The following is a 21,933-nucleotide window of genomic DNA, read 5'->3' on the forward strand; positions in this document are numbered from 1 at the left end:
GGACTATCTTCCAAATTAGGTTAAATGAAGTTATTCTACTAACAAAGCACCTGGAAACAACTGGAAGCCACAAGATGACACGATAGGAGAAAGATGTCACTTACCAACTGCACCTGACCCAAATGTATCATCATTGAATTGGTCAATCTCTTCATCCTCTTCTCCCAGGCCCTGAAATGCATCTTCATCTTCATCTAGAGGACAATCCTCCAAAGACTAAAAAGAGCAAAAAGAGATTAGCTTTTCATTAAATTCACACCTTTGAGGGCACCGGTGCCTCACACCTGTAATCCTAGCTACTCAGGAGACATGATCAGGAGGATTGCAGTTTGAAGCCAGCCCATCACAAAGAAGGTGTAGGCCCTGAGTTCAAACTCCAGTACCGAGAAAAAAAAAAAATCACATCCTCATTTAAAGTCTAAAAATGTCTACCTTACCTTCTCAATGAATGTATTAGCTTCACTGTGACTTTTTGTAAAGATGGTAGCCTTTTCTAGCCCCCCAATTTTCCTGGCATTGGAAGACTTTGGTATCTTCTGTTTCTACTTTCTAATCCTTATTTTATTCACTTCCCTCCCTTCCCAAGCATTTCATTTCTCTATTCTATCAAGAATCCAAAAACACCTCATGCCACCAAGAAATTAGGCACACAACTTCCACATCACTGGCTGGAACAGTGATGACAACTAAATTAAACACAAATCTTTTGTTTTATGTAACTTTTTCAAAAAATTCATGTTTTCATCACAGTCATGCTATCTTTTCAACTATCTGTATTATTCCTTTTAAAGTTTTCTCTTCATCTTTTATCCATCTCTCCATCTGTTGGCTGTAGACTTATACTCTAGTGGTAAAACTAAAAGCTAAGTTATAAGCCACCATTAGGTGAATGCTAAAAAATCTACAATTAAATTCTGGCTCCACTCTTAAAGCAGTGTGACTCTGGGCAACTCATTTTTTGATTAATTCATCAGTACCTTTTGAGAACCTATTGTCCCAAGCTCTGTGCTAGGCCTTCATTTCTTAATTTGTAATATGGGGATAAATACCATTTAGTTCAGTTTGTTGTGAGGCTCAAATGAGGTTAAGAATGTAGACAACTGGACAAAAGCTAGAATCACCACATCATCTTAGTTGCAGTTTATTTTAGAGACAGTGCTCACCATGTAGCCCAGGTGGCTTCTAACTCATGATCCTCCTGCCTCAGCCTCCAGAGTGCTGGGATTACAGGCTTGGTGTATTTTATTTTAAACATTTTCCTCTTCTCCTTAAGTTTTATTCAGTTACTTATTCTCTCAAGTTTCCTTTTCTTTTGGCAACTTCTGCCCACTGTATCTCATCTCTCTCTACTCTCCATTGACATAAAGGCTACTTGATCACTTATCATTTATACCTATATCTTCAAGGTTCAAAAATTCAGAGTTAGAATCCCATACTCCATTAGTGAGTGGGTTTTCGCGGTAAGTTGCCTGGCTACCCCCTCACTATTCATCCTACAGTGCTCTCAAACTTATACAAAGCAGGCATGCAGCTACCCCACATCAGAGGCAACTTCCAACAGTTTTCTCTTCCAAATCGTAAACATCTACTTAACCAAATCACTGCTTTTTAAAAACTGAAAAATGACTCTTGGGCATCGCCTAGATCAGTCCTTAAAATTCTACAAATCCAGAAACTTTAGAGATTTAAGAGTCACTCAAGGTCATTCAGGAGTTGGTGACAGGGTCAGCTATCTGCTACACAACCCCTGCCCCCACGTCACCATGATCCGCACCTCCCTCCACCCGTCCAGAACTTCTGCTTGGACACGCCCCCTCCCAACTCTAGGCCCTTTTTAGCAGTCTCAAAGGGCAAGTCCCCCAGCCCGACGATGGCAGCTGTGTGTATGGGGGGTGTGCGCGTAATGGGGGGGGGAGGGTTGGGTACAGGGCGGGAAACTCGTCTCTGTGCATTGCCAGGTGAGTCGTCTTCGAGTAAAACCACCCGGTCGGGGCAATGCTATCCTCTCCATGTCCCCTCCCGGAGAGGGGGTGTTGGGGTGGTCAGATTACAGCACTTAACGGGTCCTCCCCACCCCAAAACAGAGGCCAACTCTCCCCAGCAGCAACTGATGGAGCAGTCCCGCCCCCTGAAACCAGCTCCCAGCCCTCGGATTAAGCCTGCGACCCTAGGCTGGTCGCGCCCTACTTGGTCCCGCGGCTCCCATAGCCCGCCCTCTCCTCCTTCTCCCCCGCCCCCCCCACCTCCCTACCCAGCAGCACGGGACCGGCTCGCGGCGGGTGAGAAAGGAAGAGGGGCGCGGGAGGGAGGGAGGGGTCACTTCCGGTCGCAACACTCACCTCGTAGCGGAACATTCTTGGGGAGGGGGGGAGGGAGCGGGGAGGGGAGTGGGGGAGGGAGGGAAGAAGCGCCGACTCCCCGGGCTCCTCCGCGCGCGGGTCCTCCACCGGCTCGCGACCCCTGGCCGCCGCCGTACGCCGGAGCGTGCGTGGGAACGTGCGCAGGCGCGCCTCGGGCAGGGCGGTCGCCCCGCTGGGCGCCCGGCGGCGGCGGCTGCGCGGGGACAGATTTGGCGTCCCGCTTCCCAGTACCAGCGGCGGGAAGGAGGTCCCGTGGAGACAGACTGCGCACGCGCCGCCCGTCCTAGGGCGTCCCAGCTGGCAGGACATGCGGCTCCGCCTCCGGTTTCTCGGTGCCCGCCCCGCGCTCAGCTTAGAGTCCAGGAACCAGTCACGAGTTTTCCGTCACCGACGGGGCGGAGAAAACCCTTGTGATTGTCACAGGATCTGTCTCTGACCGGGCTTATCCTGACGTGGGAGAAATGGAGATGGTTGGACGGTTTTTTTTTCCCCAACGTCCAGCACGTTCTTCGTGGAGTCTTCACCTTAGTATCTGCGCCAAGGGAAGAAAAAAAAATATGCAAAGTTCTTGATCCTCGAAAGGGACGCGTTACCTGTGAATCAACAGAAGGTGAAGACTGATTTTTGTGGCTCCAAGCGAAGAAGGCGCCTGATTTTTAAAAAGCTGAAGGCACGTTCGGGGAGATTTAACTGGGTGATATTTTTAGGCGCCAGGCGCTTGAGGCACGTGGAGCAGGAGAGCCAGCAAGGCCAGCACAGCCGCGGGCGGGGGTCACAGACAGCAGCCAAGGTCACCGAGCCTTGGTGCGCCGCTGGGTGACACCACTTCCCCCAGGATCAAGCGCAGAAAAAGAATTTGTCCAGTTCAGCACCCTGGTTCCAGAAGTCTAGTGGCTTATTATTTCCTCCTGCAGCCTCTCCCGTGCCCCCTCTCCTCCCCCAAGCCCATTGAGCCCACTTAACTTTCTCTTTTCTTGTAATCTCTAAACTTGTTAGATGAAGAAATTCCTGTGGGTTTCACATCCCTTTTCTCCGGGCAGCTTAAAATGCTGCCTCGCCTAGGAATGGCATACTGTAAATTCCTTACGTGTTAGTGTGACTGAACTAATCAGAGATTGCACACTGGAACCTTTGGATTTGAAAATAGAAGTTCTGGGTGGGGAGCGGTGCTTTATCACTGGCTGAGACTCTGGGCATGTTTTTCTAAACATCCCCGAGCCTTAGTTTCTTTGCAGCGTGGGTAATTATATCTGCCTCGCTGAGTGGTAAGTGAGCCAATGACATTACTAGCAGTTGCTAATAATGATTTAAAGCTGCCTGGTGCTCTGCTAAGTACTTTATATATATTATTTCTTTGAGTCATTCCTTCTGTTACCCCATAACTATTACTTTCTCTGCATATATATGAAGAATCCGAGGGTTTGACACATTTTGTATTTTGCCTCAAGCCAATGGGAAAATTGGCAGTTGAGGCCTGTCTGATTCCCCAAACCCAATCTCTTAATCAGTGTTCCAAAATAACAAAAGCAAGTGATTACAGTGGCTCAGTTCTGAGTTTTAAAGAAGTGGAGCAAGCCAGGGATAAAATGATAATTGTTTTTCAAGCACGCATGGAACATAAAAATGTAAATGTAAAATGTAAGTAAGTATTGTTACCATATAGACCAAGGGCTGACAAACTATGGCCCACACAGCTAAATCTGGCCAACCATCTATTTTTGTAAGAAAATACATCCACCCTCATTTATTTACAAATTGTCTTTGGTTGCTTTAGTGTTGTGTATTAGTTCCTTTTGCCTTGCTGCGACCAAAATAGCTGAGAGAACAACTTAGAATGAAGAAAGATACATTTTGACTTACAGTTTTGGAGGGTTCAGTCTGTAGTCTCATGTGTTCAGGCAGAATTTCCTGGCAGAGAAAGCATGTGATGGAAGTTATTCTTTTGGCAGACAAGAAGTGGAGAAAAATGGCACATAGGAAGATGCCAGGGCAAGATATAGCCCCGAAGGACACACCCCAGTGAGCTACTTCTTCCAACTAGGACCCACCTTTTACCACCTCTCAATAATGCTATATTATGAATCCTTCAAGGGATTAAGCCATTCTTTAGGTTAGAGCTCTCATGATCTAATTGTCTCTGGAAACCCTATCACAGATGCCCCCAGAGTTGTGCTTTGCTAATCTCCTAGGCGTTCTTTAATCCAGTCAAGTAGACAATCAAAATTAACTATCACATGCTATAAAGGCAGAGATGAGTAGGTCCAGCAGAGATCATGTGGCCTGCAAAGTGTGAAGTATTGACTGCCCTTTAAAGAAAGTTGGCTGACCTGATGCTACAGATCATATTTTCTGATTATTATGGAAGGAGTAAAAATACATTAGGAAAAATTCCTTATTTTCAGAAATTAAAAAAGTCCATCCAGTTCATGCACCAATTAAGAAAACATAATGGAAAGTAGAAAATATTTAGAACTGAATGATAAATATTAATGTATCAAAATTTCTAGGATACAGCTAAAGCAGTTTATGTAAGAAAGTAGGCTGGTAGAATGGCTCAAGTGATAGAGCCCCAAGTTCAAACCTCAGTACTGACAAAAGGAAAAAAGCAGGAAATCCTGAAATCAAATGAACTATAAAATAAACCCAAAGAAGTACAAGGAAAGAAATAAGTCAGAGCAGAAATTAAAGAAAATAAGGCATCATTCCAAAAAATATTTCTTGCCCTGTGCTGGTGTCTCACTTCTGTAATCCTAGCTACTTAAAAGGCAGAGATCAGGAGGAGCATGGTTCAAAGCCAGCCCCCAGCAAAAAGTTCATGAGATTGTATCTTGAAAACAACCCATCACATGCCTGGTGAAGTGGCTTCTTGACAAGCATGAGGCTCTGAGTTCAAACCCCAGTTTTGCAAAAACACCAAAAACCAATCAAACAAAAAAGAAATCACAAAAAAAGGGCTGGTGGACTGCTCAAAAAATTTTTTTAACCCATTTGTCTCATACAGCACTTGTCTGTGAGGGAAATTGAGAGTCTTTTTAAGAGAATAATATATTTTTTCGAGTTGCATAGTAGGCCCTTTATTAAGATGAAGAGAATATGATTTTTTTTTTTTTTTTGGCAGTGCTGGGGTTGAACTCAAGGCCTCAAGGCCTCACACTTGAGGCAGACACTCTACCACTTGAGCCATTCCACCAGACCTCAGGAGTGATTCTTGAGACTTAGGGTATAACACCTTTGGATACTGTCCCTTTCATAGGAGGGAGGTAGGTCTCTTGTGTAACAAATAGGTAGAAGAGGATTTTGAAAGTTGAGAAAGGGTATCAGGGAACAACACTGTGTGAGTTTTCTTTGGCTTTGTCTGTACTTGTAAATCTTTACAATATTTTCTGACTACACATTTTTTTTTAAAGTTGTGTTAAAAAGCGTGATTGTTCATCTTGATTGTGAACTTGACAGGATTAAGAAATGCCTAGATTAGGGAAGCACACCTTTGTGAGGGGTTTTCAGAGACAATTTAGATTATGAGGACTCTGGCCTAACGAATGGATTAATTCCCTGATGGGTTCATTATTGGGAATAATTTCTTGATTGATGGCATTAGTGGGAGGTGGTGGAAGGTAGAAGGTGGGAGCTTGTTGGAAGAAGTAGGTCACTGGTGTGTGTTCTTGGGGGCTATATATTGTCCTGGCATATATATATATATTCCCTGTTTCTCTGTTTCTTGTTTGCCAAGAAGGGAAGAACAACCTCCAATGTGTGCTCCTGCTACCATGTTCTGTCCAAGTGCCCATGGACTTAACGTTCTGAAGCTGTGAGCCCAGATAAATCTTTCCTCCCAGTTAGTTTTTTGTCAGGTATTTGGTCACAAGGACAAGAAAAGAAATTAATACAACACAAAACACGTAATTTACTTTCTTGGAATACTTTGTTTCAAAAGATAGTTTCATAAAGTAACAGTCATCTCTAAAACAGTCAGTTTAGCATGCATCAAAATCTCCAAGAGGCTTGTTAAAAATGTAGACTGAGTCCCATTCATAAGAGTTTCTGGTTCAATAAGCCTGATGTTGGGTCTCAGAATTTGTATTTATTACAAGTTGCCAGGTGATGCCAATGCTACTAGTTCTGGGACTGCAGGTGAAGAATCCTGTTATCCATGAGTGGTTGAGGGATTGGAGAGAGGGAGAAAATTAATGGGTTGCACATGAGTCTGTTTTAGTTACTTTTGCATAGCTCTGGCCAAAATATCCAGCAAAAACAACATAAAAGAAGAAAAGATTTATTTTGGTTCAGTTTCAAAGGTGTCAGTCCATCATGGCAGGGAGGGTGTGGTAGAGCAGAGCAGTTCACATCAGAGCAGCCAGAAAGCAGAGAAAAGGGAAAGCAGGAAAAAGCCAAGGCAAGATGTACCCCTGAGGACTACTTCCTCTTAACTAGACCATACCTCCTACCTTTCATATAATGAGTCCATCACGGAATTCATTAGATCACAGCTCTCATGATTTAATTTTCTCTAGAAACCCCATCTCACCCCCGAGGTTTGCTTTTCTAATTTCTTAGGCCTTTCTCAGTCCATAAAGTTGGCAATTTCAGATTAACCATCACAAGGTCATTTCTCATACAATCAAAAAAATTACAACAAACCTCCCAGCAAGTAATGGGAACCCTTGGTGCAGCAAATCTTAGGAAAAAAGAATTACCCATAAAATGAAAATAATTTTTTTGGTATGGTACTAAACAAGCACTTTACCACTGAGCTACATCTCCAGCCCCTGAATGACTTTTATAAAGAAACATTTGAAATGGATTAAGCATGGCCACAAATTCTTTGCAAATTGTCTTATCAAGAGCTGGGATCTAACTGGGCACCAGTGGCTCAAGCCTATAATCCCAGCTCCTCAGAAGGCAGAGATCAGGAGGATCAAGGTGTAGGTCCTGAGTTCAAACACCAGTATGGGGGAAAAAAAAAAGACCTGGGATCTAGTTCCCATTTTCCTTGAATATGTGACTGCTTTGATCAAAGGAGTACAGGAGAGATGTTATTCCTTCTTTGGGTCCAGTCTTAAAGAAAATTGATAGTATAAGTCCATGTAAGATATTAGCTACTTTGCTGAAGAGATCACATATAAAGGCCCTGAGACTATATGGAGAGGGTAAGAGGTATGCCTGTATTCAGCTCACCACCCACCCTTTAAAAAAACTAGGTATGTGAATGAAGTTGTCTTAGATGCTCAATACCAGCTCAGCTACCAAATGAATATTGAGTGATGCTTAGAGTGCCATGTGAAGCAGAAGAATCACTCAGCTAAGCCTTCTTCAAATTCCTGACCAAAAAATTGTGATGATATTTAAAAGGTTGTAAAAAATTTTCTTTTTTGGCAATACTAGAGTTTGAATTCAGGGCCTCCTGCTTAGGCAGGCACTCTACCACTTGAGCCACTTCATCAGCCCTTTTTCGGGTTGGGTGTTTTTTGAGATAGCGTCTCTTGAACTGTTTGTCCAGGCTGGCTTTGAACCTCAATCCTTCTGATCTCTGCTCCTGAGTAGATAGGATTTTAGGCATGAGCCCCCAGTGCTCTGCTTCTCTGGGCCATCCTTGAAAAAGGAAGAGAAATTTGTTCCGCAAAGTTTGTTAACTTGTCAAAATTCCTGAACACTATTAGAGGTTTTGCGGCATCCTATTAACAATAATACTGATTTCCGTGTAAACTGCAGGGATGCTTAAGAACTCTGGCATTGTTGTTTTCCTCACCTAATAGCTGGCACTAAGGGAAGAACATTTTGATTGGGAAGACATCTCCATTATGGTTTTCTTTTGTTTCTTTAGGTTGAGTTAGGATACCTACTATGTAAAATACAAGACAGTCAGAACTTTGGGGGGTATTGCAGTTACCTAATGTGCACAACGAGCCATCCTGAATTTAATGTATGAAAACAATAATAGTGATTAATTTCACAAACCTGGAATTTGGCTGTGATACCATGAGAACAGCTCATCTCCACTCAATGGGCCATCAGCTGGTATTGCTTGCAGGCTGAGAGTGAGTAAAAGTTTGGATGGGAATCACCTGAGTTTCAGTCGCCATCTAGTACTTGGTGCAGATTATCATCTGTAGACCCTGGGATTTTCAGTCATAGCACTCACATGTGGGCATTTCTTATCGTTTCCTACTTTCTTTTTTTTTTTTTTTTCTCAGTTTCCTACTTTCTTTACAGAATTATGGGTAGGCTCCAAGGGCAACTGTACCCAAAGTCCAGCAGGACTTTTTAAGACCACTTTTGTGACCTTACCCTGAAAGTGAAAAAAAGGGATATCTCATGGTCAGGAGGTTGACCAAAGCACAGGTACAACAGTGGAAAAGTAAAAACATCTCCAGAACTGCTATATTAGCCAGAAAGAATTATGTGAGAATGGGAAGTGAGTTCTTAGCATACGCAGAGAGATTGTGGTATTACCACTGACACTGCTAATATACATTAGCAGGAAAATCACAAAAATAGACATCAGTACCTCCAGGATGGGTGAAAATGGAATTGGATCTTTCTAATTTGATTTTCAACCTCCATAAAAGTGATGGCAGATTGGGTTTCCTAGAGCAAAAGAAAGCAAATCTTTTAGGAAGGAAAGTGCGTGTCTTCACAGTTGGTGCTATCAGTTGGGGCTCAAACTGATGAGGTAGGTAATGATACCATTTTATCATCTATAGTTTTAATAATTCTGAAGATGAACTTATACTGTGCAGGTCACTATTCTTGCTTGTTTGTCATATCATATTTTCAAGAGATTTGGCTGAGTTTAAATTTATCACCATGAATAGAAGTTAAGTTAATCTGCCCCATGTGGCAATTGAATTGAAGACCATGATGTCATTGTCGTTTTGCAAGAATCAACTGAAATAATAACCCCTGCATCTTTGAAGTTGCCCAACAGTAATCTACTGGGCATTTCATGTGTAGTCATAACAATCCTGATTTCATGACCTATAATACATGTCAAGGTCATTGTCTCATGTAAAGGGTAGTACATTTCTTTCTGAAGAATTTTCTTCCTAGAGAAAAGGAGGGGTCAGGTGTGCCAATTCTGTAGCACCAAGCATGGTGACTCATTTCTGTTTTGTGGTTTGACGCAGCTCTGAGTATTCTCATGCTGTTTTTGTTACTATGGCTCCGTAGTGTACTTTGAAGTCAGGTATTATGACACCTTCAGCATTGCTCTTTTTGCTCAGAATTGTTTTGGCTATTTAGGGTCTTTTCTGTTTTCATCTAAATTTTATGATTGTTTTTTCTAATTCTGTGATGAATATAATTGAAATTTTGAATGTGATTGCATTGTGTCTGTAGATCACATTCAGGATTATGGCCATTTTTCACAATATTAATTCTGGTGAATATGAGATGTCTTTTTTTTTTTTGGTAATACTGGGGATTTCTGAGCATGCTTGGAAACATTCAACCACTGAGCTACATCTCCAGCCCCAACATGGGATATCTTAAACAGGGTCTCATTAGGTAGTCCAGGCTGGTCTCAAACTCACCACATACTTACTTCCATCTCCCAAATGGTAGAAGGATAGGTGTGTGCCACCATGCCTGGCTTTATTATATTTTAAATATTTTTAATGTTCTTCATTCTTTAATTTGTAATAGAAATATCTGACAAGCTGAAGAAGTCTTTTAAGACATAATTTTGTTATAACATGTCCATTTTTCTTTATTGACATTTTGATGACTATCAGTTTTTCACTATTATAATTATCACTGTGATAAATGTGCTTATATTCACTTGTGTAACTCTGATTTCTTCTTTACAGTTAAAATATTTTAACTCACTAGATATACATTGCTGGGTGGCATTCAACAGAAATTAATTTATTTTTCCACAAACTATTGACATTTTCCTTATAATACCATGGTTAACTCCCTTCCTTCCTTTCTTCCTTCTTTCCTTCCTTCCTTCACTTCTTCCTTTCTCTTTCATTTTTTCTTTTTTGATCATTAATTTGATGGTTTTACAATGGCGACTGTTATCTTGTTTGTATTTATTTATTAATTAAGTTGATATTTTCATATATTTTATAACCATTTGTGATTTTTTGTGTTTTTTTAGAGATGCTTTAAAAATTTAAGATTGACTTTTATATTTTTATATTTTATGTCAACACTATAATATTTGTAAAATATTTTGAAAACTTTTTAATGATTATATATATTCATATGTATTTATCATGGAATTCTGAATTCAAATATTTGCTTTGTGATGTTTCATTTATATAATAAATGCATTATGAAATTTTGTCCTGAAATTATGCACATATTCACTCATAATTTGTTCTTGCTGCTCTATCTTTAAAATTTTACATGAGACTTTCCAGGTGTAGTAATGTACACTCATAATCCCAGCACTTGGGAGGCAGAGGCAGGAGGATCAGTTTGAGGCCAGTGTGGGGAACACATTGATTTCTAGGCCAGCTTGGGCTACATAGTGAGATATTATCTCAAAAAAAATTATATGGGACTCATTTACCACTCTGGAATTATTTCAGCTATATGCCATGCTACAAAGGTTTAGCTTTCCTCCCTAAGTAGGTAACTAATTATTTCTGCATAATTTTCAAATCATGTTTCCTTTACCTACCATATTCAGTTGCCTTTTTTTTCCTTTGCAGTACTGGGGTTTGAACGCAGGACCTACACCTTGAGCTGTTCCACCAGTCCTTTTTTTTTTGATGGTTTTTTGAGATAGGGTCTTGCAAACTGTTTGCCCAGACTGGCCTCAAGCCACAATCCTCTTGATCTCTGCCTCCTGAGTTGCTAGGATTATAGGCCTGAGCCACCATCACCCAGCGGCCTGTTTTTTTGGGGGTGGGAGAGGACTGGAGTTTGAATCAGAATTTCATGCTTGCAAAGCAGGTGCTCTGCCACTTGAGCCAGGCCTCCAGTTCATTTTGCTTCATTAATTTTTTGGAGATGAGATCTTGAGAACTATTTGCCCAGATTGAACCTTGATCCTTCCAATCTCAGCCTCCCAAATAGCTAGGATTAGATGTGGTGGAATGGCTCAAGTGATAGAGCAACTGCCTAGTAAGCATGAGGCTCTGAGTTGAAATTCCAGTACTGCCAAAAACAAACAAATAGCGGGGTGCTGGTGACTCATGCCTATAATCCTAGCTACTCAGGAGGCAAAGATCAGGAGGATCAAAGCTCAAAGCCAGCTTAGGCAAATAGTTCTTAAAACCCTATCTCAAAAAAAATCCTTCACAATAAAGGGCTGGTGGAGTGGCTCAAAGTGTAGGTCCTGAGTTCAAGCCCCAGTACTGCAAAACAAAAACAAAAATAATTTATTTCCAAGTAGCTAGGATTATAAGCATGAGCCACCTATACCTGGTTTCAGATATCATTTTTATCACATGCTGTTATGGTTTGACTCTTGAATGTACCCAAAGTGCTCATGTATTTGTTGTAGTCTCTGATTATGATTCCCAAATTCTTTGTGTCCTACATGGAAGCATCCAGGCAGAACACATAAATGTAGTAAGGGATGTAATAGAGTTCATTAGAAGTAAGAGAAAGGCATTACAAAAAGCAATGGTGGCCTAATGTGGCCAGGTGGGCCAGGTGGGATGGAAGCAAGAAGCAGAGACTCTAGCCTGTGGGAGGTATAGAACCTAAGCAGTTCTTGATCGCCAGTAATCCGTGTGTTGGGAGGGGCTTGGGTGGTCCCTGGGCTGTCCTCTGGATAGGGTGAAAAGGAAAAGGGAGAGAGAGAGATTGAGGTAGAGGGAGGGAAGGAAGGCTCTCAGAGAGAGAGAGAATTTTCAATCTGAAATACAATGCTAAGTCATATCCTGCCTGGCTTATCTCATGTTGAAGGCTTAGCCCCAGTGTTGGCAGCAATGATGTTCAGAGGTGGGGCATCTGGGAAGCAGTGGTATTGTTAGGGCTGTGATCATGGTCAGTCAATTAATTCACTGAGCGTTTCATAATTTGGTGGTTTATTGGGAGGTGATGAAAACTTAGGAGATGGGACATAGTTGAAGGGAGTGAGTCTTGGGTCCTGACCTTGGGGCTATGTACATATCTTGTCTCCCTGGCTCTTGGCGTCTTTGTTTCCTGTCTGCCATAAAAGGAGCAGTTTCTTCCTTCACACTCTGCTGCTTCCATGATATTCTGGCTAACCTCAGGCCTTAAAGCAATGGCACAGACTGAAATGTCTGAAACTATGTGAGAAATAAGCTCACCTGTCTAAACTCAAAGAATGGACTCAGTGACAATGGAGCACAGTGAAAGACTTTAATGATGATCTGTTACAATAAACATTATATTGTCTAGTGTGTAAGTCCCTCCTCTGGTTCCTCATTGGCTGAGTATTCTGGGGTTTACATTCTCTTCCCTACCCCACATGCCTAGTTCCTACTGGGTTATTTTAAACTATGTCTCTCTTGGGATTGGTCAAAGTCTACAAGTGGTATCTGCCTCTTCCTGTGGTGGGCAGTTCTCCCCTGTGATATGTGCCTTCTGGTACTACACTTTATCAAGATTTACCCCTCCCAGTTTAAGTTCTCCTATCAATTGCCCCTCCCCAAACATCCACCTGCTGATACGCAAACAAGTGGCTAGGATCAAATGCCTTGCCTTAAAATGGACCACTAATGACTTTATTTTTAACAACTGTAAGCCAAAATAAACCTTTCTTCCTTTAAGTTGTTTTCCTCAGGTATTTTGTCAACAGAAAGCTGAGTAACACATATACTAAATGTGCATTTCTGCTAAGGTCTGTTTCTTGGCTATTTACTCTGTACCATAAATCAGTCTGTACATTCCTACACCAATATCACACTATTTGCATCACTGCTATTTTATAATCATTTACATCATAATATTAGCATCAATTTGTTGGTCCAGGATATTTGCCATGATTTAAAGGTCTGGAGTTTGTCTTTCAGAAAGCTGTGGTGGTTTTAAAATGCAGCCCCATAATCTCTTGGTTTTTTCCAGACAAATTCTTCAGTATGCTTTCCCTTCACAAGGTGGAGCCTAATTCTGCTTCTGAGAGCTAGTCAAGGCAAGGGGTCTATCTTTCCACTTCTATCCAACATAGTTCTGGAGCGAGTACACAAAGGAAAAAGAAAGAAAGGCATCCAATCACAAATGAAAAGTTAAAATTTTCTGTCTACGGATTGCATCATCCTATATGTAGAATATCCTAGAGAAAACCTAAAAAACTGTAAGAACTAATTAAATAAATCAGTAAGGTCATAAAATACAAAGTCAGCATATGAAAATCAGTTGCATTTCTTTTCACCAACAAGGATCAATTTGAAATGAAATCAAGAAAATAATCCCATTATTATAGCATCAGAAAGAATAAAATACTTGGGAGGTGAAAGATCTTACCCTGGAAATGATAAGACACTGATAAAACAAGTATGGGCTGGAGGCATGGCTCACACAGTAGAGTGCTTGCTTATCAAGCATGAAGCCCTACTCTCAAACTCCAGTACTGCTAATAAATAAATAAATAAATAAATAAATAATAAAAAGATGAAGATGACAAAAATAAATAGAAAAATATATCATGTTCATGGATTGAAAGAATTAATATTGTGAAAATGTCCATACTATCCAACACAATACACAGATTAAATCCAATCCCTATCAAAATTTCTATGAGGGTTTTCACAACCATAGAAAAACAATTTTAAAATCTCTATAAAACTGGACAACGGGAAAAGATGCCCTGGGACTCCTCAGACCCCATGTATCTTATTCAAGGCACATTTCATCCTAAATTCCCTGTCTCAGCTCAATGCTACCCTTTGCTGTTGCAAATTGTGAGACAAGAAGACTTACTTGGTGTGACTCCACTCTCCATTATGTCTCAGATAAAAACATGAATATTGAGCACACTCCATGCATCTGATTAAAATGTCTGAGACTTAGATAAGTGCATTCACAGAGTACCTGTCAGTCACCCTAGCCTGACCCACCCACCTGCCCAAATCCCTCCCCACTGGCAGATTATTGGTGTTCAGGTCCTTCCCCTCCTACAGGTTATCCTGGTTTTAAATACCTTGAAACACAGATTCTGTTTCCTGCCTCTCCCTTCCACTTGATCCAACATGGCCTTTTGTAACAACTTTCCCTAACCTTTAATAAACTTTATTACCTCCCTTACTACATCCATGTGTGTTTTCTTGATGCCTCCACGCAGGACACAAAGAATTTGGAAATTCTTTGGAAGTTAGAGACTACACGACCCTACAACAGAACCACCCAAGAACTTAGTCACAATAATCAGGAGAAAGAATAAAATCACACTTTCTGATTTCTAAGTGTGTTGTAAACCTCTTGTAATCAAAATAATAAAGTAAAAAGACGCATAGACTAAAGGAATATACTAGAGAACCTAGCAATATGCAGCCAACTTTTTTTTTTTTGGTAGGACTGGGCTGAACCCAGGGCTTCACACATGCTAAGCCAGCACTCTACCACCAAGTTGTATTGGCCAACTCATTTTTGACAAGGGTATCAAGAAAACACAACAGAAAAGAACAGTCTCTCAATAAATGGTGTTGGGAAAACCGGATGTCCTCATGCAAAAGAATGCAGTTTGGCCCTTATCTTATGCCATTCCAAAAATCAAATGAAAGTAGATTAAACACTTAAATAAACTAGTTTACAGTTTCAGAAAGCACTAGGAAAGTTCCGTGACATTTGTGTGGACTTTTTAGTAGCACAGGCAAGAAAAGGAAAAAATAATAAACAGGTATGACTGCATTAAACTAAAATCTTCTTCACACTCCTAACACCGTATGTTACCTTTTAATTTTGTTGATTGTTTCCTCTGCTACGAAGAAGCAATAAAGAGGAACCTATAGGAACAGTATTTCCCTGCCCCACCCCCCAAAGGGGCAGAGAGTTTGAAACTGAAAAATATCGGGAACTGCTCTTGGTGAGAATTTTTAAAAAACCACTTTATCGTGATGATACTGACATATAAGAAGCTGTACTTATTTACTGTAAAAATCTCAGTGATAAGTATACATTATTGAAACCAAACAATCAAGACCATAAACAAGAGATGAGAGATTTTAAATAGTAAATTTCATGGGAAAATGAGATCAGTTAGTGAGAGTACAAGAGACAAAAGGGAAATATAGGGATACTAGGACTAGTTGCTGTGAAAACCACAGAAGATCATACTAAATTGTCATAAGAATTAGAACAACAACAACAAAAATCCATCTAGTAAATCAAACAAATTCGGGTTAGGATTGGACTTCTTAGGGGCCTAGAGCCATTGATCCTTCCAGTAGAGAGACAAAAGTCAATACAGACTGGCCTACTGAGAGACCAAGATCCAGTGACCAGAGTTGCTACCAAACTTACTTGTAGTATAACTGGGACCACAGTGGATAGTCATGGGGTACATCTCTAAATCAAAATAAGAAGAATAATTTTGGAAGAACTAAGATTAGCTCCAAATATAAGAGTCCTTGCTGATGAAGTGGCTCAAGTGGTAGAGCACCTGCCTGGCAAGTGTGAGACCCTGAGTTCAAACCCCAGTGCTGTCAAAAAAAATCCTCAAACCAAAATATATTTCATGAGAGTAATGCAACTTTGGTCAATGCTTACTTTTTTTGGGTGGTGGGTTGGGGTGGAGGACAGGGTCTCACTATGTAGACCACTGCTGGCTTTGAACTTACTTGAATTTAGACTAGCCTCAAACTTATGATCTTCCTGCCTCTGCCTCCCAAGTGCTGGATTATAGATGTGAACATAATGCCTGGCATAATATCTACTTTTTGACTTTAAGAAATAGTCAATTTTAAACCTGAAAAAAAGAAAGAAATAGTCAAAAAAGCAACTGAAGTTCGTTGCTGCATAAGCTATACCTACCAAGTCATCCTGTGGTTGGACTACAGTTACCCCAAAGTAAGAAATTTGAGGTCTATAATACTTCCATACTTCTAATTTTAGGTTTGAGAACTCAAACTATAAAGATATAGGACTTTTAGCAGGGATGAAACGCACCTCTATTTTTTGAGACCCTAGAGTGTTAAAAGAAGAAAAATAATTGTAGGGAGAATAATTTTAGTTCAATTAAAGGAATGGCAAATAATGCAAGTACATCCCTCCTGTCTCTCCCACTGAATGCAGCCACAAAACCTGTATCCAAAGCTTGTAGCATCTATTTGAGGACTCTGAAAAGTAATATTAGCAGACAGTTTGGGGAAGACTAAACTTTAAAATATGACTGAATTGATACTTGGGTTTCCCTTTTTCCCCTCCTGGTTTTCCCAGGCCCAAACTGAAGGCAGTTTTAAACCCAGACATGGATATTAACTTGGATAGGGAAGACACCAAGAGAATCCATCTAGTTCAATCTTGAGGAGCAGGAGTGGCAGCTCCTGGTGGAACAATGGCAGCAGTGGTGTCCACAGACACCTTAAACTCTGAGGGAGGGGCACCTTCTGAAATCATAGGCACCATTGTCCCTAGAGGGTAAGGTTTTTTCTGTCCTCTTTCTTCCTGCTGACTGGGCTCAGACCTGGGTGCTATCTCAGGAGGTAACCTGTGCAACAGGGAAAATAAAGTCTCAGCTTTCTGACCAAATAAGAGAATCTCAGTGAACAGGAAAGCACCAGGGAGATTTTGGAGAGGGAGAGGATTAGGGAAGTGATTTAATAAAGTTGTTTGTGAATGCCTGGCCTTAGCCTGGCGCTGCATGTGAGTGAACATGATTCTAAAACACATACTAAAGACTTTAAGAACTGAACTAAAAGAACTGTTGCATTCCAGATTACAAAACTGCCTCCTGGGTAGAAGAGATGGGGGATGTATCTGAATATCACAATAGATATGATTCTATATCCAACACTTTACACACACACACGCGCGCACACACACGTGCACACACATGCACACAGTTAGCCTTTCACCCCAACCTCCAAGAATAACTGTGTCTTCTACTTCCCATTTCCCTGGCCTCCAGGAAAAACAACTGTTCGTTCTCCTTCCCTCTGCTTCCCCCACCTCTACACTTTAGCTTCTCTCTCTCTCTCTCTCTCTTTTTTTTAGATATAACAGTAAGAAAGCATATCTGGAATTTTCATCAGAACAATTGGAATTCTCATCAGAATAGTCTCAAAGATATGACAATTCTTCAAAGAGTTACCATTGTTGCAATGTTAAACACTGAATTTCTGTTGCTCATAGATACTCTAATGTATTTTGCCATATTTAGTAGTTAGCCACATATGCCTGAGTTTTCTGGGTGATCTATGTATGGGACTCAGTGATTCATTTCCAAAATTTGTAAATGAACATAACGAGTACATCTCTATATAGACCAATATCTAGAAAATCAAAGCAAAGGGCCCTATGTTTTCAGTGATACCCATCCATCTTAACACTCTAGATGCCCTTAGGTTGTGATCAGTCCTCTATACTCTTTTTATCCTTGGGATTTGGAGAGAAAGAGACAACTTGGCAAAGGTAACTGTGATACTGTGATTTATAGTAAGTATATACATATATGTTCATATATATATGTGATCATGACATTTACCTTCTAAAACCCTTGTAATTTCCCAAGTGGCAAGTGTCCTTTGTGTGCTCGTGAAGTGAATTTTGAGGGCTCCTGGATAGTCTCAGGATGGAGGATTGCAAGCAGAACCAATCACATGATTAGAGATTTCGAGTATTCACCCTGCCTCTAGGAAAGGCAGAGAGGCTGAAGCTTGAGTTGATTGTCAGTGGCCAGTGATTTAGACAACATGCCTAAATAATGAAACTTCTTCCTCCAAATCCAAATGAAGTGGTTTAGAGAGCTTCCAGATAGTTGAATACTTCAGGAATTGGAAAATGTCTGAAAGTGGCACAGACACTCCATGCCTTTATCCCTATGCCTTGCTTTATGTATCTCTTCTATATAGTTGTCAATTTGTATCCTTTTATTTTATTTTTTTTGCAGTACTGGGGCTTGAACTCAGGGTCTACACCTTGAGCCACTCTACCAGCCCTTTTTTGTGGTGGACTTTTTTCAAGATAAGGTCTCCTGAACTATTTGCTGGGCTGGCTTTGAACTGTAAGCCTCCTGATCTCTTCTTCCTGAGTAGCTAGGATTACAGGCATGAGCTGTTGGTGGCCTACTGTATCCTTTTAAATTCACCAGAATAAAGTATTCTCAGCATACTATGTTTATTTCTGGGTGGAAATTTGTAGAAGGATATGAAACTGAGAAAATCTAGATGACTAATATGATAAGAGAGCTCAACTATAACCTCCTGGAGGAAGAGTTGGTGAAAGAGTAGCTCTAGAGAAAAGAGGACTGAACATAAAAAAAAAAAAAGACACGTAAAAAGATACAAGATCTGTCCTACTTCAGTTGAAGAACTGTCATACAGCAAAGAGCTCTGGAGAATAAAAACAGGACCATTAGAAAGCTGTTTGTAAATAGACTTGAGCTTAAGTTACGGTATAGTACTTTAAAAACTTGAGTTGTTCTGTAAGGAATGGAGGCTCTTGGAATTGAATGATGGCTATTGTTGCAAGCCCAAGCAAAGTCTGGGTGACTAAGATGTTGACGAAGAAAATCTTGAAGAATGTAATATAGATTTATTGTTTGATTGATTAATCAATTTATTATTTATGGTACAGGAGCTTGAACTCAGGGCCTTATACTTCTAAGCAAGTAATCTAACACTTGAGCCACACCACTAGCCCTTTTTGCTTTAGTTATCTTTTGAATAGGGTCTAGTGTTTTTGCCTGAGCTAGCCTGAGCACAGTCTACTAGCTAGCTGGGACTAGAGGAGTGAGGCATTAAGGACTGTAAGCTTTAACAATGCCCGCCTTCATCATCTCCTATATTTTCACTTATTAAATCAAATAACATGTTTATTTATTTTTTGGTGCTGGGGTTTGAACACAGGGCTTTGCACTTGCTAGACAGGTGCTCTATCACTTGAGCCATGCCTCTAGCCCAACATGTTTTTTTAAAAGAACATCGGTACGTACGCTCTTTGAAAGTTATGAACACTGTTACGGCTTTTCATTTTGGTTAATGAAACAAAAAATAAAAGAAAAGTTCCAGTTCATGTTGCTAATTGTGAACCATTCTTCATTTTTACTCTTTTTTTTTCCATCCAGGACCTGGTTTGCCAATATCTAGAAGATAATTTATGACCTTTGAAGGAATATTGAAATCTAAGTTAGCCCTGCTATTTCATTTTTTAAGATTTTGTCTTGTTTTTTCCTTTGCCCTGCCATTTCAGAAATAAGGAAACTGACTCCCAGAGAGATTTGATACTTGCCTGCAGTTACAGATACTTCTGCTGTCAGAGCAAGCCCAAAATCAGGAAAATGGCCTTGTGTGAAAAGAGCTTAGTCTTTAAAAATTTCTAAATATTTGTGTTCTCTTCCTAGATTATTTTTGTTAGCCACTTTAGTTTTCTTTTCTGAAAAATTAAGATGATGATAATTACTATGGGCTAAATTAGATAATTCATATGTAGTGCCTAGTATATAGTAGCTGTCCAATAAGTTTTTATTTGCCTCTCTTCATTTATGCCCAGAACATTATGTTGCCTTATGTGATAAAGTTTTATTTTCAATAAGACAGTAGCATTAATTTCATCTGGAAGTCCCAGAATGCCAGGTTACCTGCCTTAATTTGCTGAGGACATTCCTGGTTTGTACATGCTGCCTCAGTCTTACCATCATTGTCGTTGTCATCATCGCAGTAATCATTTATTTATTTTGAGACAGGGTCTTACTATGTAGGCCAGGCTGACCTTGAACTCACGATCTTCCACTTCCTAAATGCTGAGATTATAAGTATGAACCACCATACTCTACCCCAGGGTAATTATTAATAAATCATAGGAGTATTCTACCTAGAACTTTCTCAGTGCCTTCCTTAAAGCATCTTTCAGTTCCTTGTTCCTCATGCTATAGATCAAAGGGTTTAAAATGGGGGTAATAAAAGTGTAGACCACAGACACCATCCGGCCCATCTCAGGAGAGTAGCTGGAACTGGGGGACAAGTAAATAAAACTGGTGCAACCATACTGCAGGAGAACCACTAGGATGTGAGAGGAGCAGGTGGAGAAAGCACGGTGGCGTCCTGCTGAGTGCATGCGTAAAACGGCTGCCATGATGAAGATGTAGGAGATGGAGATCAGTGAGAGTGGAATGCTTAGGATGGTGAAGCTGATGATATACAGGGTAGTCTTGTGAACATGTGTGTCTGCACAAGCCAGGCGCATGACTGCAGGCATGTCAGAGTAGAAGTGGTAGATCTCATTGGTGTGGCAGAATGGGAGACGGAAGATTAAAATGGTTAATGGCAGTGACAACAGGAACCCTAGCACTAGTGACCGACTATCAGCTCTATACACAAGGGCCAGCTCATGATGAGGGTGTAGCTCAAAGGGTGACATATTGCTATAAACCGGTCATAAGCCATGACTGCCAGCAGGACACAATCAGCTCCATCCAAGAAGACAAAGAAAAACATTTGAGAGGCACAACCTGTGATAGAAACAGAAGTTTTCCCCATTGAAAGAAGGTTTGCCAGGGCCAGTGGGGCAATGGAAGATGTGTAGAAGATTTCCAGAACTGCCAAGTTAGCTAAGAAAAAGTACATGGGGGTGTGGAGAGAGTGAGTGATGTGGACAATGACAGAAATTGTGGCGTTTCCACTGAGGCTGGTCAGGTACATCACTAAGAAGGCCACGAAAATCACCATCTGGACCTCAGGGTTAGGTGAGAATGGGTGAAAAAGAATTGTATCTTTGCAGTTTTATTTATTCCTTCCATGGGTAGTGTACTGGGCCTACTAAAAGAAAATATGACATGAGTCATAAGGCCTCTCTCATTTAATGAGATGTCTTCCCAACTCCTCCATTCAGTGTTAGCACTTTCTGAGGCCCCATAGCAGTAACATGCATACCTTCATTTTACAGAAATTCACACGTGACATTGTAATTTATAAATTTGCTACCTCCTAGTCTTTCCTCTCCTACTCACCCAGTGCCAGAGACTAAAACATCTTTTTTTTTTTCATTTTTCTTTTATTATTCATATGTGCATACAAGGCTTGGTTCATTTCTCCCCCCTGCCCCCACCCCCTCCCTTACCACCCACTCCACCCCCTCCCGCTCCCCCCCCTCAATACCCAGCAGAAACTATTTTGCCCTTATCTCTAATTTTGTTGTAGAGAGAGTATAAGCAATAATAGGAAGGAACAAAGGGTTTTGCTAGTTGAGATAAGGATAGCTATACAGGGCATTGACTCACATTGATTTCCTGTGCGTGGGTGTTACCTTCTAGGTTAATTCTTTTTGATCTAACCTTTTCTCTAGTACCTGTTCCCCTTTTCCTATTGGCCTCAGTTGCTTTAAGGTATCTGCTTTAGTTTCTCTGCATTAAGGGCAACAAATGCTAGCTAGTTTTTTAGGTGTCTTACCTATCCTCACCCCTCCCTTGTGTGCTCTCGCTTTTATCATGTGCTCATAGTCCAATCCCCTTGTTGTGTTTGCCCTTGATCTAACGTCCACATATGAGGGAGAACAT

General features: G+C 40.8%; 2 protein-coding genes across 3 annotated transcripts in view; both read right to left on the reverse strand.

Moving 5' to 3' along the window:
• Positions 1-2,429, reverse strand: part of Patl1 (PAT1 homolog 1, processing body mRNA decay factor) — a 28,375-nt gene extending 25,946 nt beyond the window's left edge. The window contains exons 1-2 of one of the 2 annotated variants that reach the window (XM_020180461.2): positions 2,340-2,429; positions 105-216 (exon numbers count right to left, since the gene is read on the reverse strand). In XM_020180461.2, the coding sequence (XP_020036050.2) occupies positions 105-216; positions 2,340-2,354 (127 nt within the window). In that variant the 5' untranslated portion in view covers positions 2,355-2,429. Of the gene's footprint in view, positions 1-104; positions 217-2,251; positions 2,288-2,339 lie in introns of those variants that run through there. The other variant, XM_074046286.1, reaches the window with a different exon arrangement.
• A 17,823-nt stretch (positions 2,430-20,252) lies between these two features.
• LOC109696200 (olfactory receptor 10V1) lies at positions 20,253-21,177 on the reverse strand. Its single transcript, XM_074069541.1, is given in 3 exon segments — positions 20,253-20,734; positions 20,737-21,135; positions 21,138-21,177. Coding segments are annotated over 3 exon segments (921 nt in total).
• Between the last annotated feature and the right edge of the window lie 756 nt (positions 21,178-21,933).

This window comes from Castor canadensis, chromosome 1 (genome assembly GCF_047511655.1).
Source record: "Castor canadensis chromosome 1, mCasCan1.hap1v2, whole genome shotgun sequence".
In the NCBI taxonomy this organism is placed as follows: Eukaryota; Metazoa; Chordata; class Mammalia; order Rodentia; family Castoridae; genus Castor; species Castor canadensis.